This window comes from Spea bombifrons, chromosome 8, assembly GCF_027358695.1.
Source record: "Spea bombifrons isolate aSpeBom1 chromosome 8, aSpeBom1.2.pri, whole genome shotgun sequence".
Taxonomy (NCBI): Eukaryota; Metazoa; Chordata; class Amphibia; order Anura; family Pelobatidae; genus Spea; species Spea bombifrons.
In genome coordinates, this window is record NC_071094.1 from 980,124 (window position 1) to 998,763 (window position 18,640).

At 47.4% G+C, this 18,640-nt stretch overlaps 1 protein-coding gene across 2 annotated transcripts; it reads left to right on the forward strand.

The window, feature by feature from the left end:
* Nucleotides 1-2,955: 2,955 nt before the first annotated feature.
* On the forward strand, nucleotides 2,956-9,685 carry SLC34A3 (solute carrier family 34 member 3). Of its 2 annotated transcripts, XR_008355172.1 has the most exons (13): nucleotides 2,956-3,099; nucleotides 3,190-3,294; nucleotides 3,525-3,653; nucleotides 3,982-4,125; nucleotides 4,471-4,582; nucleotides 5,147-5,342; nucleotides 5,518-5,601; nucleotides 5,731-5,848; nucleotides 5,960-6,127; nucleotides 6,760-6,876; nucleotides 7,415-7,539; nucleotides 7,930-9,440; nucleotides 9,472-9,685. XR_008355172.1 is itself a non-coding variant. In XM_053472810.1 (12 exons), the coding sequence occupies exons 1-12, from the start codon at nucleotides 3,009-3,011 to the stop codon at nucleotides 8,437-8,439; spliced, it is 1,899 nt and encodes a 632-aa protein (XP_053328785.1). In that variant the 5' UTR covers nucleotides 2,956-3,008; the 3' UTR covers nucleotides 8,440-9,685. The 2 variants fall into 2 exon arrangements, 1 of the variants encoding a protein (XP_053328785.1); XM_053472810.1 differs by having other exon boundaries at nucleotides 7,930-9,685.
* The last annotated feature ends 8,955 nt before the right edge of the window (nucleotides 9,686-18,640 follow it).

Sequence of the window (18,640 nt, forward strand, 5' to 3'; positions counted from 1 at the left end):
TGTAATTTTCGGATGGATAAAGCCGTTTCTCCTCCATAACAGCCCACAGCAAATCTGGCACTGATAATAATAATGTGCTGCGTATAATCCATCGTCTCCCGCCACTCCCCGCAGCCGTTTCACGGGGCGCAGTTAAGGCGATGCCACCATTTTTTATATTTTTTTTTTACCTTTGGAAGTAAAATTGATGTTTTTTCTGGCTCTTTATCATAATTCTGCTTAATGCGGTGTTGATGAGAAATATTGCATTTAAATGCCTGCCCTGTGGGCTGTTGTTCTTAACTATTTGTGTGCCGCAGGGGAGAAAAGCCACCCTTTCTTCCCAGAAACGGATGTGAACAACATATTCCCGATTCCACAGAATCGGTCGGGACTTAGTTCTAAGGGTTAGTCCACAGAGTTATCTTTATGGCCATGCGCAGATTATCAGCAGGGCCACCCCAATGAACCCTGCCTATAAGGGGGTCCCTGCCGGAGGTCCCAGCACTGGCTGCGTACCCATTTAGCATTTAAAGGGTGTCTGGATATTGGTCATTTCAGCAGCACCACAACATTCTTACTCCAATATACCAAATAAATGTGATTTACACTTTCCAGCATCTGTCCGCCGGCAGATCGGCCCCATCCGGCCCCCGTCTAGTCGCCCGTTTCTCCTGCTGGAAAGACTCAAACCTCAATCAGTCGTTGGTCTCGTCTTAGATTCAGGGGCCGTATGTCTATCCCATGCATGTTTAAATCCCCTTAGATCAGTCAGTACCCTGCTGGGGCATGCGATCAGGTAGCGCTGTGATTTTTGGGCCAGTTTGTGATATTTCATCTCATCCCACATTATCTCTGGATTTCAGATAACAGATCCCTCTCTTCTGTGCGATTCCAACACAACCATAAACAAAGATATTTTCCCAAGAGAAAACCTATAGAAGTCCATCATGTACTGGGTTAAAAGGACTGGACGTCTTTAGATTATTCGGGTAAACATTAATCGCAGAATAGTAACCGTGCAGAGGAGATAATGTGCAATGAGAGCACAAAACTTTGACCTTTTCCTTAGGGTTTATATAGAGCCTCCGCTCCCGGCTGCTCCTTGCACTCGGGCCGGCAGCTGAATTCTGCACTAACAGGTACGGCAATCATTTGTAAAGCTTTCTGTGACCCGGCGCGTTCCTCGCACATCCCCGGCGCGTTCCTCGCACATCCCCGACACATCCCCGGCGCGTTCCTCGCACATCCCCGACACATCCCCGGCGCGTTCCTCGCACATCCCCGGCGCGTTCCTCGCACATCCCCGGCACATCCCCGGCTCGTTCCTCGCACATCCCCGACACATCCCCGGCGCGTTCCTCGCACATCCCCGGCGCGTTCCTCGCACATCCCCTCTGCGTTCCTCGCACATCCCCGACACGTTCCTCGCACATCCCCGCCGCGTTACTCGCACATTCCTGGCACATCCCCGGCGCGTTCCTCGCACATCCCCGCCGCGTTCCTCGCACATCCCTGGCACATCCCCGCCGCGTTCCTCGCACATCCCCGCCGCGTTCCTCGCACATCCCCGCCGCGTTCCTCGCACATCCCCGGCGCGTTCCTTGCACATCCCCAACACACCCCTGGCGCATTCCTCGCTCATCCCCGGCTCAACAGGACAAACATTTGTTTGAGTAAATCCTGTCTACACTTTCCCGGCATTTGTTTATGATGTTTTTTTAACAGATGAGCAAATATAAAATACTTAGGCAATGATAGCTGGTTAACCATTATGGGATATATATGTATATATACACACTGTATATATATATATATCATTCACCAAGCATGAGAAACGGGATGTGTAGAGCGTGTATGGAGATTATGCCAGACATATCAGAGAACCTCAGAGATTGGATATTCTAGATGAAGCGATCGGAATCAGGTGGCCGGACCGGTCGGTCCATCCTTTTCTCTGATTCCATAACACATTTACTGGATTTTGACCAATATATATATAAAACTTATACCCCTAAAGGATTAGTTTTGGGGAAAGAGGATGATCAGATACAAAATGACAGCGATGGAGGAGCTTACAGTCTGATGACAGAACGATAGAGACATAAATCCATCTGCAGCGACGCAAACCTCCGTCTGCTCGGAGCGGTTCTCTTAGTCTGTATTTTTTCTCCACTTCCGTTAGATTTTGGATGATATTTTTAAAGGTCTATTCTAGTGCTAAATGTGCAGGAACATTTCACTGGTTTCCATGGTGACTGCTTCATATTTAGCACTAAGAATTGTCCTGCCTCGGCCACTGTATATTTTAATCCGTGTAAAAACTTGCTGTTCGTGGGTGTATTTCGTGCAATATTAGAGCCTATATGGAGTATACGGACTGTGTGCAGACTGTATATGGACTGTATATGGACTGTATACGGGTCACAATACGCACTTTATACGGACGGCGTCCGGACTGTACGGGGGGGGGCATGCGGCCAACTGGATTTGGATCTCTGCCAGGCACTCAAAAAATGTAATTTAAAAATAGCAAAGCAAATGTTCAGGTTATTGTATAATTACTGTTACTTTGTGACAATTTTTGGTAACTGTTATCGCTGTACGGAGTAAAGACCATTACACTTACTGATTTACGTATGGATACATATAAACTTTACAGCCTGATAAGAAACGTTCCACTTCCTCAGAACATCTGAGAGCGGAAAACGCTTCAGTCACAGCAGAGTCATTAGTCTGATCGGGGGGTAACCGCATGCCCCCTCGCTCGCACAGCTTACACTCTAAACCAGACGTCAAGGGTCTCCCAGCCACACGCCCATTCTTCCGACGCGATTTACTGACACAGAAGAAAACTAAAATAAATATACATTATTGGATACATTCGGGGAAAACGTAAACTCTAATTCCAGCCTCTGCTTCGGGGGTGTTTTAGGGCCATTTTATTTGTTGAACCCATTTTAATGCGACTGTCTCCATCCTCAGAGTAATTCCAGCAAAGTCAAAGATCTAAGATCAGCGCCGCCAATATGCCATTCACCACCAACAACCCCCAGCCGCCGCTCTCCAAGATCCCCCTGGACATGGACGAAACCTCCGTAAAGGTGCCCCCGGAACACGGTAAGGTCATGGGACACACGGAGATCTGTACTACGTGGGGAGAGGTTGGTGCGGTGTCCAGGTCTTATATGCGAAGCTTTTGATCCATAGATTCACTCTCCGTGGTCTCCATCGGTTCACCCATCATCGAGGCCGCAGAAGACTTTGATCCATGGGCTCTTCCAGAACTTCAGGCTTCGGGTCCATCTTGGAAAGGTACTCAGTGAACGCGTTATACCCCCATGACCTTCCGTATGGCCGTGCTGATGAACAGATGCTTGTTATCTAAGATTAATACCAATTCTAATCGTAAAATACCCCACTTCACAAACAGCATCAACTTACCCCATTTGTGTTTCTCTATAAATACGATGCATTAAGAAACACACTTCCAAATGAATTTGATACCAATCTAGAAAGAAAAAGTAACTGAGCTCTTTCTCCAGAACTGACCACGAAGCAGAGGACGCTGCGTGTGCTGAAGGGCATGGTGAAGGGTTGTCTCCTGGTTGGGTTCCTCTACATCTTCATCTGCTCCCTGGATGTTCTGAGTTCGGCGTTCCAGCTCGTGGGAAGTAAGTCGCTCCTGATTATTTCTTGGACCTTTTATTCATCCAAAACAGTCCTATGAGTCGGGAATTAAGGAAGGTCCCTCTCATAAGAGCTGACAGTCTGAATAGACAACGAGTGGCTCCCTGGGTCCAGATGCATTATTACTTAATGGTAGCTGAGGAACAATAGAACCGCTGTTAGTCTTATCCTCTTCAGAGCAGATTTGATCCATTTCACAATCTCTATCCCAGTCATTTACTTTTATCTAATTGCTATCCTTCCTTTCTCCTTCTATACCAACACCTTTTCTTTTTTCTGTCCGGGTCGGTTAACCCTCTTTTCCCCATGCAGGTAAACTGACGGAAAACATCTTCAGTGACAATGAGGTCCTCTCCAACCCCATCGCTGGGCTGGTGATCGGCGTTCTGGTCACAGTCCTGGTGCAGAGTTCCAGTACGTCGTCCTCCATCATAGTCAGCATGGTGTCTTCTGGAAGTAAGTCAAACCATGAAGTGGAGCTATGGGGGGCCTGGGGTGTAAATAAACATGAACGCGAACGGAGACTGACACCGTAATGGGAGCTCTAGCCCATCTCAACGTACCCTGATAGCTACTGACCAAAGAAAGACATATCTACACGAGGTGACCAAATAACCTAGAGTGGAACAGAAGATCCAACCAAAGCTCAGGGGTTTTAGCCTAGATTTATGGCATTAATGGCTAAACGGAAACAGTTTCAGGTCCAACAGCCAATAACTTGGTAGAAATGGAAGCAGTTGGGTATTCTTACATATATGAGACATGAAGTAACACCTGTACTAACTCTGTGTTCTGACCTAGTACTGGATGTCAAATCTTCAATCCCTATCGTTATGGGGGTAAACGTCGGGACATCGGTCACCAGCACCTTGGTATCCTTGGCCCAATCTGGAGATCGCAATGAGTTTCGAAGGTACGCTGTAATGACCTGTGATCCACTGCTTTCTGTGATCCGCTGCTTTCTGTGATCCGCTGCTTTCTGTGATCCGCTGCTTTCTGTGATCCGCTGCTTTCTGTGATCCGCTGCTTTCTGTGATCCACTGCTTTCTGTGATCCGCTGCTTTCTGTGATCCGCTGCTTTCTGTGATCCACTGCTTTCTGTGATCCCGTTTTCTTTCCTCTGGGTTCTCCGCACGAAGGTCTATTACAAATAAACTTGCGGCCATAAATCATTCAAGGTGGGCCACAGAAAGCAGCTTTAGGTAAAGCTACGCAGTAAATCACCAGGATGAGTGACTGCTCTTCAATGGTAACTCAAGGAGGACTTTGCTCCCTGCATTATCTGCCTTGCAAAAAACGGAAGGAGAGAAATGATATTCCAGATAAATCATGTGTTATTGTGTAATTATTAATGATATCACTGCCTAGTGATACAGTGTTTTATTAAAAAGGAATGACTTCAGAGAGATTTATCAGATGGCAGCCGAATCCATGTTTAAGGGCGCCATGCTCTGATGTAACCGTCTGCTTTTCACAGGGCTTTTGGTGGATCGGCCGTGCATGGTATGTTCAACTGGATGACCGTCCTTGTTCTGCTTCCCATCGAGATTGGAACTGGATATTTGTACCACGTTTCCAAAGCCATCATCAACAGCTTTAACATCTACGCCGGAGGAGATGCCCCGGACATCCTAAAAGTCATCACTCGTCCTTTCACCGACCTCATCGTCCAGGTCAGTTGGGGTCTCAGGTCTTGTAGGGGCAGAGCGGCTCCAGGCCAGGTCATTCTTTCGAGGTCAAGACGGCTACACATAAGCCCTTCCTAATGTAAAAGGAAACGTTGTTTGAAACGGATGGCATATTTTGTTTCTTTTTAATCGTTTACATGTTCCTGTTGATACCCCACAGGTGGACAGCAAACTGTTGGCTTCAAGTGTTCTCGATGCCCCGGAGAGTGTGATTAAAAGGTGGTGCGTTACCAATAAAACTTCAGTAAGTATCGGCCTACCCCAATTGTAACAAGAAATAGAATGTCTGCTGTTTATGTCGTCATTGTGTTCCGTTTAATTTAATAAATCTATTTACCGAGGATAAGTGATTAACATATTTGGGTCATCGCAGGTCCTCCAAAATGTCTCTGTCACCAACATGAGTGACTGCTACCAAGTTGAATGCTTTGTGACAGAAAATGGGACATTTACAGAGAAGAACGTGACTTTGACGGAAAACATCAAGAAATGTAAGTGGCCCCCAGGGTAATACTCAGAAGATTAAAGGACTTAGTGGTAAGAAGACACTTCGTCATTGGGTTATGTGGACGTTGATGGATTTGCTCTGTTTCTCCAAACAGGTACTCATATTTTTGTGGATGTTCATCTCAACGACGTGGCCGTGGGATTTATCCTCCTGATTGCCTCCCTGCTTGTCCTCTGCACATGTCTCATCCTCATTGTCAAACTGCTCAATTCAGTCCTGAAGGGGCAGATAGCTACCATCATTAGGAAGATCATAAATTCTGGTAAGGAGTCAGGAACGTGGGGCGTTTCTCGCGCCATTCAGAGGGTTATTCAAGAGATAAATAGCTCTGTGATTCGCCTCCACCCTTTCTTTAATCTCTCTCTGCTCAGTACTGGCATAATGCGGCATCACCCACTGCTCAGTACTGGCATAATGCGGCATCACCCACTGCTCAGTACTGGCATAATGCGGCATCCCCCACTGCTCAGTACTGGCATAATGCGGCATCACCCACTGCTCAGTACTGGCATAATGCGGCATCACCCACTGCTCAGTACTGGCATAATGCAGCATCACCCACTGCTCAGTACTGGCATAATGCGGCATTACCCACTGCTCAGTACTGGCATAATGCGGTATCACCCACTGCTCAGTACTGGCATAATGCGGCATCACCCACTGCTCAGTACTGGCATAATGTGGTATCACCCACTGCTCAGTACTGGCATAACGCGGCATCACCTACTGCTCAGTACTGGCATAATGCAGCATCACCCACTGCTCAGTACTGGCATAAAGCTGTAACAGTCAGGAGACGGGTAGCACTCTCGGTTCCACGTGGACATGACACAGATGACTCTTTCTCTGCTTTTTTATGACACTGATAACGCTCTCCAATTTGTCCTCTTACAGATTTCCCGTTTCCGTTCACCTGGCTCAGTGGTTATTTGGCCATCGCCGTAGGGGCTGTAATGACGTTTGTGGTGCAGAGTAGTTCCGTCTTCACTGCCGCTATCGTTCCCTTAATGGGTAAGTAGATTTTTTACCTCAGGGCAGAAGCCAGGCCGGGGCCCTGTGCAGTGTATAAACACATGCACTACTGAAAATTCCCGTTGTTTCACCCTTAAAATTCTGTTTCATGGGTGAAGACAGTAAGCCTGGTGCGCAGCGGGCACGGGGAGAACAAAGTCCTTCACGTCTGCTGCACAAACTAACTACAAAAAACACATATATTCAAATTAAGATCCCAAATCAGTTTGTGTGTCAGAGCACTTGGCACAGGGGTGACGCGGTGTATGTGGCATGTGAGATGCTGCTGATCCGGGTAATTGCTCTGGAGATCATTAATCGACTGGTTAATCATAGTCAATTGTCATCACGAGTCTAACGAGACTCCGACTCATACAGAGGACACTGTGCTGGACAACAGAATAGCAAACACACCGGCCATGAGACGGAAAACATACCAGTTACCCCGTGCCGCCCATTCTGCTTCAAACTGCGTCTTTGCATTTGTATGTTAATAAAACCCGGAGCTGTTAATAGCGTCCACGTTGTTACATCGCAGGTGTCGGAGTTATCAGTATGGAGCGGGCTTACCCTCTCTTCCTCGGATCCAATATCGGAACCACTACCACAGCTGTACTCGCGGCCCTTGCCAGCCCTGCCGAACAACTCAGCAACTCTGTGCAGGTAACCAACAGCTCTGTACCCGGGAGGGTGACCCATTTCCAGTCCACTGGACCTTCTCACCACAAATTACTTCTAGGCTTCTTCTAGTTTCCAAATGTTTCTCCTCTCCTCATGGGAAGGGTATTTAAACGTATAAATACCCCCGGGGTGACAATTCTTTATTTTATCAGAGACAAGTTATTCCGACAGACCACAAATAGTACCCCACGTGGCAGTTTTATCTCCATGACATATAGACGCCTCTGTGCCGAGATATGGATGAGCTCCCTCGGCCGGTGAAGGGCTCGGGACAGGGGCCGCTTCCGGTAATACGCATTTAAAGTCAGGAACCGATGGGCCCTTTGTGATCTCACCACATCGCTTTACCCTCTTCTGCTTTCTCCTGTGTAGGTGGCATTCATCCATTTGTTCTTCAACCTCAGCGGCTTGCTCATGTGGTATGTCGTGCCGTACCTGCGTATACCCATCCACGTGGCGATGAAATTTGGAGATATCACTGCCAAGTACCGCTGGTTTGCCGTCATGTACCTCCTTCTCAGTTTCCTTATCTTACCCTTAGCTGTCTTTGGTCTCTCCATGGCTGGCTGGATTGTCCTGGGTGCAGTTGCAGGCCCCATTGTCCTTCTCATCATAGTGGCTATAATAATAAATATACTCCAGAAGAAGCGTCCTTCTTGGTTACCACCGGTATTGAAAAACTGGAACTTCCTGCCCAAGTGGATGCACTCTTTGGCCCCCTTGGACAGGTTCATCACCTCGGCCTGTGGCTGCTGCTGCAAGAAGTGCACCAAAAAGCAAATAGAAGAAGACAAACCAAGGGACCTTCTGCCCGTGGACATAATGACCATTGAGAAGCACTGCTACGATAATCCTGAGTGTGTTCAATCCCAGGAGCTATGAGGGTGGCACCAGCTGCCCACATGGACCTTCTTTACCCCCCTCACCCGCTACCTATTTAAGTTAAAAGAAACATTTTTATATTTTGTTAATAATTAACCTTTTTTTTATAAGTATGAGAATAGCAAAGAGGTGCTCCTGGACCTGAGTCGGCTCTGTTAACGGGCGAAACCCCCGAGGAACGCTGAACTCAGTCCTCTCTGTATCGTGCGGATCAGACGGGTGGACGGCCATTGGCTGGTGTAGCTCTGTGGGGGTCTTAAAACCATAGGCGGAGCCAAAGTGTGTCTCCCCCGATACGGAGCAAGGTTCTAGCACAGGGGTGATAACATGGCGGCGTAACCCGTGATAGATGGCCCAGAATTGGTCCTCACGCCTTAGTACAGATTTGAACAGACATAGGGCATGGTCCACAAAAATACCCCCCCCATTTAACATTGGCTCGGGACATTGTATGTAGCCCTGGGATCTATCATCACATGAGACCCTTTTAGGAGTGGAATTAAAAGCCACAGATAATATCCAGGGTAGAAAGGGTGAATCCCATAGCAGATAAGAACCATTTGACCCATGAAGTCCTCTCGTTCCAAAAAAAGCCAGTCTGACGCTGACCAATGGCTTTTTAACACTTGCATCACATGATCTTACATCATGTATCCCACCAAACGGACAGGACTCGGGGGGTCTTATCTCTCCATTCACCAACCATGAGGTTGGCCACATTTTGGTCATATAAATGCGGCCGGCTAACTTGCGATCGGTCCCACTCCCGCGTCAACATCAGCGGCCCCCGGCCCTCGTGATATCTGTAGCATTAAAACCTCTGCAGACAGAAATCACTGTCGTTATATCATTTGGAGTGTAGCCCCAGTGATACGATTTAACGAGAACGGGAATTCAAAATGGCCGCCCTCAGCCATTCCCCGTCTCTGATTGGATATTTATGGGGGAGACTTCCACCTCAGAGGCTCCGACACACATTATATGAAACGCTCCCTCCCCAAGTCATTAAAAGTCATGGAGCTCTAGGCTAAGCAGCGACCCCCATGGCTACCAAACCCCAACTTACATCAGCAAATAGCAGCTGGGGAGGAATAACGCTGTTTGTTTCAGGGAACGTGACACTCACTTGTTTTCAGGATTAATTGATAATAATGTGATATTGAAACACCTTATCATGTCTTCTGTACTATTATCTCTGCATCGAATGCACACGGCACATCACTATATTAAAACTATTCAAAACAAAGGATTGTGGGACCTCATTTACAACCAGAAACCGCACACACTTTGTATTCTTCGGGACTTCTTTAAGCCGCGTCATCGCTTTGGGTCCTGAGTGGAAACTCAAAACAATCGTTTTATCATAAGATGACCTCCTGTCCCTCCGTGACATCACCTAATGTGAGCAGGGGCAATAAATTACATTATTATTACTATTATTATTATTACATAAATACATTGCAAGCGAGATACCGTTACAACACATTATTACTGTAATTATATATGGGTGAAATGTTAGCGATTACACTACATTTAAAGCGGATATTCCACCATTTAGCCTGTATACAGCGCTGGGGGGTTATATTACTGTATACAGTGCTGGGGGGTTATATTACTGTATACAGCGCTGGGGGTTATATTACTGTATACAGCGCTGGGGGTTATATTACTGTATACAGTGCTGGGGGGTTATATTACTGTATACAGTGCTGGGGGGTTATATTACTGTATACAGCGCTGGGGGGTTATATTACTGTATACAGCGCTGGGGGGTTATATTACTGTATACAGCGCTGGGGGTTATATTACTGTATACAGCGCTGGGGGGTTATATTACTGTATACAGCACTGGGGGTTATATTACTGTATACAGCGCTGGGGGGGTTATATTACTGTATACAGTGCTGGGGGGTTATATTACTGTATACAGCGCTGGGGGTTATTACTGTATACAGCGCTGGGGGGTTATATTACTGTATACAGCGCTGGGGGGGTTATATTACTGTATACAGCGCTGGGGGTTATATTACTGTATACAGTGCTGGGGGGGTTATATTACTGTATACAGCGCTGGGGGTTATTACTGTATACAGTGCTGGGGGGTTATATTACTGTATACAGCGCTGGGGGGTTATATTACTGTATACAGCGCTGGCGGTTATATTACTGTATACAGTGCTGGGGGGTTATATTACTGTATACAGCGCTGGGGGGTTATATTACTGTATACAGCGCTGGGGGTTATATTACTGTATACAGCGCTGGGGGGTTATATTACTGTATACAGCGCTGGGGGTTATATTACTGTATACAGCGCTGGGGGGTTATATTACTGTATACAGCGCTGGGGGGTTATATTACTGTATACAGCGCTGGGGGTTATATTACTGTATACAGCGCTGGGGGTTATATTACTGTATACAGCGCTGGGGGTTATATTACTGTATACAGCGCTGGGGGTTATATTACTGTATACAGCGCTGGGGGTTATATTACTGTATACAGCGCTGGGGGGTTATATTACTGTATACAGCGCTGGGGGTTATATTACTGTATACAGCGCTGGGGGTTATATTACTGTATACAGCGCTGGGGGTTATATTACTGTATACAGCGCTGGGGGTTATATTACTGTATACAGCGCTGGGGGGTTATATTACTGTATACAGCGCTGGGGGTTATATTACTGTATACAGCGCTGGGGGTTATATTACTGTATACAGCGCTGGGGGTTATATTACTGTATACAGCGCTGGGGGTTATATTACTGTATACAGCGCTGGGGGTTATATTACTGTATACAGCGCTGGGGGTTATATTACTGTATACAGTGCTGGGGGTTATATTACTGTATACAGCGCTGGGGGTTATATTGCTGTATACAGCGCTGGGGGTTATATTACTGTATACAGCGCTGGGGGTTATATTACTGTATACAGCGCTGGGGGGTTATATTACTGTATACAGCGCTGGGGGGTTATATTACTGTATACAGAGCTGGGGGTTATTACTGTATACAGCGCTGGGGGTTATATTACTGTATACAGCGCTGGGGGTTATATTACTGTATACAGTGCTGGAGGGTTATATTACTGTATACAGTGCTGGGGGTTATATTACTGTATACAGCGCTGGGGGTTATATTACTGTATACAGCGCTGGGGGTTATATTACTGTATACAGCGCTGGGGGTTATATTACTGTATACAGCGCTGGAGGGTTATATTACTGTATACAGCGCTGGGGGTTATATTGCTGTATACAGCGCTGGGGGTTATATTACTGTATACAGCGCTGGGGGTTATATTACTGTATACAGCGCTGGGGGTTATATTACTGTATACAGCGCTGGGGGGTTATTACTGTATACAGCGCTGGGGGTTATATTACTGTATACAGCGCTGGGGGTTATATTACTGTATACAGCACTGGGGGGTTATATTACTGTATACAGCACTGGGGGGTTATTACTGTATACAGCGCTGGGGGTTATATTACTGTATACAGCGCTGGGGGTTATATTACTGTATACAGCGCTGGGGGGTTATATTACTGTATACAGCGCTGGGGGGTTATATTACTGTATACAGTGCTGGGGGTTATATTACTGTATACAGCGCTGGGGGGTTATATTACTGTATACAGCGCTGGGGGGTTATATTACTGTATACAGTGTTGGGGGTTATATTACTGTATACAGCACTGGGGGGTTATATTACTGTATACAGCACTGGGGGGTTATTACTGTATACAGCGCTGGGGGTTATATTACTGTATACAGCGCTGGGGGTTATATTACTGTATACAGTGCTGGAGGGTTATATTACTGTATACAGCGCTGGTGGTTATTACTGTATACAGCGCTGGGGGTTATATTACTGTATACAGCACTGGGGGGTTATATTACTGTATACAGTGCTGGGGTTATATTACTGTATACAGCGCTGGGGGTTATATTACTGTATACAGTGCTGGGGGTTATATTACTGTATACAGCGCTGGGGGGTTATATTACTGTATACAGCGCTGGGGGGTTATATTACTGTATACAGTGTTGGGGGTTATATTACTGTATACAGCACTGGGGGGTTATATTACTGTATACAGCACTGGGGGGTTATTACTGTATACAGCGCTGGGGGTTATATTACTGTATACAGCGCTGGGGGTTATATTACTGTATACAGTGCTGGAGGGTTATATTACTGTATACAGCGCTGGTGGTTATATTACTGTATACAGCGCTGGGGGTTATATTACTGTATACAGCACTGGGGGGTTATATTACTGTATACAGTGCTGGGGTTATATTACTGTATACAGCGCTGGGGGTTATATTACTGTATACAGTGCTGGAGGGTTATATTACTGTATACAGCGCTGGGGGTTATATTACTTTAAATAATTTGGCTGCGTGGTTGTGTTGTCAGAAATGTTTAATAAAACAATTAATGACTCATTTATTAACTGCAGTCTTGTGACGGAACCTCTGCCCGGCAGAGCTGGGATCTCGCTGCGCTGCGATTATCTCTTAACTTCGACTTCCAGGAGCGCAGACCTGAAATGGAAGAGGACTAAAGGTGATCTGAGCAGGGCTTATCCGAAGTGGGTGTGGCATAAGCACAAGTGGGTGTGGCCATAATTAAGCCCTCCCCCACCTTTTGCCCGCCATCATGTAAAAAAGAGCAAACTGGGCAGACCAATCAGAAAATATTTACTTCACCGTATGGGGGTAGCCTTCTGTGTAGCCCCCACTATGAATCACAATACGCAGAGCTTCGTACGATATATTATATATACATTGTGCTGGGAAACCGGAGCCCGGGAATAAAAACATCGGATCGGAGGTCACTCGGGTGCCACAGACTCTGTCCTCAGACGTCCGGCGGTATCGTGGTGCACGCTGTATTTATAATGTGTTTTTATTAACTGCCCCGACAGGCAGGTTGCCGGGTTCAGGCGCTGCCGCCGGTGCCAGCGATATTGGGAATCTCCCATTATCTGTCTTCGCTTCTTTTTAACTGGATCCAGACTTTGTACTTTTTCTAGAAATCAACTAGAACGCTTAGGAGCAAAGTTCTAGCTCAGCGGGCGCTACCTCGGGTGCTCTCAACTTAACTATTTCCACAGCCGCTATTTACATGCGCGATCGTCAAAATACCCGCCGGGGCTACAATGTGATTCAAAGTTACCAGAAAACCGCTGCCGGATCCCATAAAATAAAGCGTTAGCCGCTGAGAAAAGAGGAGAAAAGTTTAGTTTATTCCATTTATTGGCTGAGCGTTTAATTCCGAGCTTTCAAGACCAAGCTGCCGACTGCCGGCAGGTTCTGGGTTTCTATATTAATAAACAGACAGGGTGTAATAATCACTTTGACTTTAGATTTGTGCTTAACAGTAGTAGTATTGCGGTGGTCCGCCAACCCATTACAAGCCGCCCGGCCCTGCTGCCGGAAAGCTCCTGAGTCTGTGGGTTGGAGGCATTTGCCGACAGGTGCCAACATCTGATTACAGGTAGCCTTTACAGCCCGACACCTAGTGCTGGCTCATAAAGCCCACGGTCTGATGCCCAGCTCCTGTTGGTAACAGACCCCGGAGTTACCCCCGGAGTTACCCCTGCCAGAGTCGCCCCGTCCTGCCCAACGCCCCGATATTCTCCGTAACGGGCGTAAAAGCGCGTAGGAGCCTCACCGTAATAAAATACTCCGACGGCAATAAAACGTTATTCTCTTTACCAATAAGCAGCGGATTAATGAATCATTTATGGGTTAAGCTGGAAAGCATTAGAGTGTAACGGGGTCACGGGCAGCAGACTTCGCAGGGACTCTTTAAGGAATTTGATGACTGTTAGGGGGCCCGGGTCGGTCTCTGCTGTAAACAGGCCGGTGCCGTGGCGGTGCGTGCGGTGCATCATTAACAGACGCTTGGCACGGGTTACACAGTCTGTCGGCGACACGTGTTACCTAGTAATGTGCGAGGCCATTAGCAGCGCTCCGCCGGCTCGTTAACACGCGACTAGGCGGAAAACTTGCTCTCTGGACTACCGCACACGGTCTAGACTACCGCACACAGTCTGGACTACCGCACACGGTCGATATAATCTTCCTTTTATTGGTTATTTCGGTAACAATGGAAAAAGAGGCTGTGGATACGGACAGCTCCGCATGCGCAGGGAAAACGAGCTGCCGGTGACTACCTGTGCTGGTCGTCTATTCTCTCCCACAGAAACAATGGGAGAGGTGCCTGGAAAACAGCGTCTCGTATCCCACTTTCACCCTCATCTCCTAGGGCTCCGCGAACACGACACGCGTCCAGGGACGGGCAGACGTCATGCCTGCCGGGGGACAGAACGCGAAAGCCGGTTCCGGCAGGCCACGTGGCAGCAGCTCTCAGAGATGGCTTATAAATAAATGCTAAACCACGTGAAAAGCCGCTACTCCCGCGGAACAAACGAGGGGACACAGAACAGAAAAGGAACGTTAACGTTTCGGAAATGGTTTCCCAGAATGCACCGGGCATCTTCGCCAATCGATGCTCTTTCTAAATCTGCAAAATAACAGGTGCAGGACTCAAGCCCAAGGGCAAGCAGGCACAGGGGTGTCTGTTATTCTCCGGAACAGGTTGTTTTGAAAACGAGTTATTCTAGGAATTCACAAGATTAACTGAACTAAGGAGAAATAACTGCCGAACGAGGTGTATATATAACTTTCCGTATCTCGCAGATACCACGTTATGTGTCTTCCAAAGTCCGCGGACTCTTGTGAAATGGACCACGCGAGGTCTTATTAGTCCAGTGAGGGTCAGATATCAGCCATTAACCCGATACTGAAACTGATCTCTTCTACACTGATTCCTGCCTGCGCAGGTGCTACATGTTCTCAAGCTTAAAATACCCTTTAATATGAAAAGCAAAGCGTCTCGCTCCATTGCTAACCAATAAATGACTTCCAATGACGCTTCTGTAACAAAGAGGACTCTTGGGGGCCACGAGGTCTCTCTGCTCCCTCTGAATAAACAGAATAAAGGCAATTTGAGCAGCTGTGATAAATCTTTACTCTGCAGGGGAGAGTTTAGCTCAACGCGCAAAACTCCATTGGTTGTTCATTAGCTCCACCCCTGAGGAACTTTTGGTTCTCATGTCAGTTTGGTATAAAGTATGGCAAATATTGTGAAAAAAAAGGTGAATTCGTGGAACAGCCAGTCGGAGTAGGTAAGGAATTTTGAAATGATGGGAAAAAAGATTGAGATAGATAGCGATCACTTTCTTTTGCTCTCTCCAGTGAGTTCAGAGGTCACCGATTAAAGTACAATGTTTACTGGCACATAGGAAAAGTAGACATTTTTTGTGACGGTGGCCCTGTTTAGGGTGACCACATCGGCCATGTTTTCCAGGACGGACTAATAATAGGGAACCAATTAGTCAGTTATACATTCTCCATACTGCAGGGCAGCACTTTATCTGGGCGGATCAGTAATATGTAAAAATGATGCGTGTCCTGGCCGCTGCGGTCACCCCAGCCCCGTGTCACGTGAAAATAAATGATTTCTCGTCACTACATCACCTGCTAGTATTAATTGCCATTGTCTGATATCGCAGACCCAATCGTAAATGTGCTTGGCACCCCATATGTCTGGCGTCGGTGTACAATTTGCTACCGATAATACAGTTCCTGTTTACAGCAGGAAAACATTGGCCCTCCATAAATATTTGTAATAGCAGCCGATCATAAATGCGGTTAACGTGCAGATTAACATCAGTGGGAAAGAGAATTGTACCCGTTAAATGTCTTTTAAAACATCATGTGGCCAGAGCGGTCCTGAGCGGCCCTTACGAATCAGAATCCGCGGCCTAGGGCCTGGAGTCATCTGCCAGTCACCAGCGGCAGAGACTATTTAACCTAAATTTCTTACCTCCCAGCTGGTATTTAAACCTCTTCTCAAAACACCCCTCCCCTGCCAGTGGGGCAGAATGATAAAGCGTCAGCCCTTGTGAGCGAGCACTGCTGGGTTATCAGAGAGACAGAGTGTAACCTGTAAATACCTGCGATTTACACGCCTTCCATGTCATCCAGCCGCGTGCAATCCGCTGCTCTGCTGACAGGTGCGTTTCTGAGAAGATAAAAGATTGGAGAGGTACAAGTTACCAGCAGATAAGATTAAATCAGAAACTGCGGGCATAAACCTAATGACCCGGCATCTCAGCCGGGACTCTGCCGGGGCCCCGGGACAATGCCAGCTGGGGGCATGACATGACCGCTTGATATTATATAACGCCCACACAGGCCCTATTCCCCTATTGTAACAGCGCTATGGTGTCTGCTGGCGCTATATAAATAAATGCAATTAGAATTCCCACCACTGCTGGGGGTCTGCGGGTTACCCTATCCAGAAATCCAATAACCCGAAAAGAAAAATCCAGAATGTAAGTGCCCCTGGGCAGATACAACGTATCATCGGAGTTCAGCGTTACACCGACGGGGCCGGCTGAGAGTTATTATTAGACACGCCGCGTCTTTATGGAACTATAAATAACTGCTTCCAATGGCTGGTTCTCGTCCGGCAGACCCGGTAGTGAGCGAGGCCCATAGGCTGTCCCGTGACTACATCGCCTACGTGACAGGAAGGAGCGCCGGACCGGCGCCTTCAGATGCCGCGCTCGCGCTGCGCCACGCGGGGGACGAGCTGACGCAGAAGTTCCCCATCTTTTTTAAGCGCTGGCCGAGGGTTTTCAGCGGGGTGGCCGAGGACGAGGTCTGTGATTTCCTCATCAATCTCATCGACGAAAACTTTAAGGAGCAAAGGCAGAGGCAGCGGAGACGGCCCGGATACCCCCCGGATCTACCGTGGAGCTCCGTCTTATCCATCTACGTCCTCGCCGGGCAGATGGCCGTCTACTGTCAGGAAAACGGCATGGAAAGAGCTATCGGACCCCTAACTGAAAGAGTGGGACAATACGTGGAGGAGAACGTGTGCCCTGACGTTAGAGAGAAAGGCGGGTGGGTATGTACCAAAACTCACTTAAAGGGAACATTCTACATTAAAATTATTGCGCAATATGCATAAAGCTTTACACACAGAGCGATCGGGAGCAACTCAGAAGTCTTTTCTTTCATTTCTTGTAATCGTTCCTGGTTACACTGTAACTCCCGCAGACCGCGCCGCTGGGAAAGGGAGAGAGCGCTCTCTAGTGACGTGTAACGGGTAGTGCAGGGTAACGACTAACAGCCCAGCTATCCTGTTTCTACCCCAACCCGCCGGCAGATCGGCCCCATCCGGCCCCTGTCTACTCTACCGTTTCTCCTGCTGTAGCGACTCAAACCTTAATCAGTCGTTGGTCTCGTCTATCCCATGCATGTTTAATCCCCTCACTGTATTACCCTCTACCACTTCTGCTGGGAGACTGTTCTATTTATCTAGGCAATGTTCAATTTTGCCAATTATGTCTCAAAAAAAAAAAAACTTGGGTTATGACTCTTGCCCAGGTTCATCCTCAACCATTCATCCCTGATACCAGATGACCAGCTACAGAGTCCATATTTTATCTTCATAACATTTCAGGGGGTTTTAGGTTTTGACGAACGATCCCAGGTGATCAGAGATTAAATATCTATAACGGGAGGTAATCTATAGACCCTAAAGAAGTCAGTAACACGTTATATTTGCTAAAGTCGCCTGTGTCTTTTCTCAAGGACGGGTTCACCAAGCGCTTTAGAAGACAAGAAAATCTGGAAGTGAAAGCACTGAAGACCTGCTTTGCGGTTCTCCTCGTGAGTTCAGGTCTCCTGCTCACGGTCTACTTATGGAGAAGAAAGAACACCTGACCTCCGGCCGCAACCAATCCCCAAAACACCTCCAGTCTCAACCAATCCCACCCCAAACACCTCGGGACCTCAACCAATCCCACCCCAAACACCTCCGGACCTCAACCAATCCCACCCCAAACACCTCAACCAATCCCACCCCAAACACCTCCGGACCTCAACCAATCCCACCCCAAACACCTCCGGACCTCAACTGATCCGATATCAACCATCCGAAAAGCAGGGATTAGCGAAATGCGTTGGGTTTGTTTCATGTGATTCTCCTCCACAACAGCCGCTAAAATAAACAGCACATTCCTTACAAAATCACCTTCTAGTTTCCAATTGTTGTTTCAGTCTGAGATGCGGATTCGCTACGTGAGTTAAACTCGGGCCGGGTCT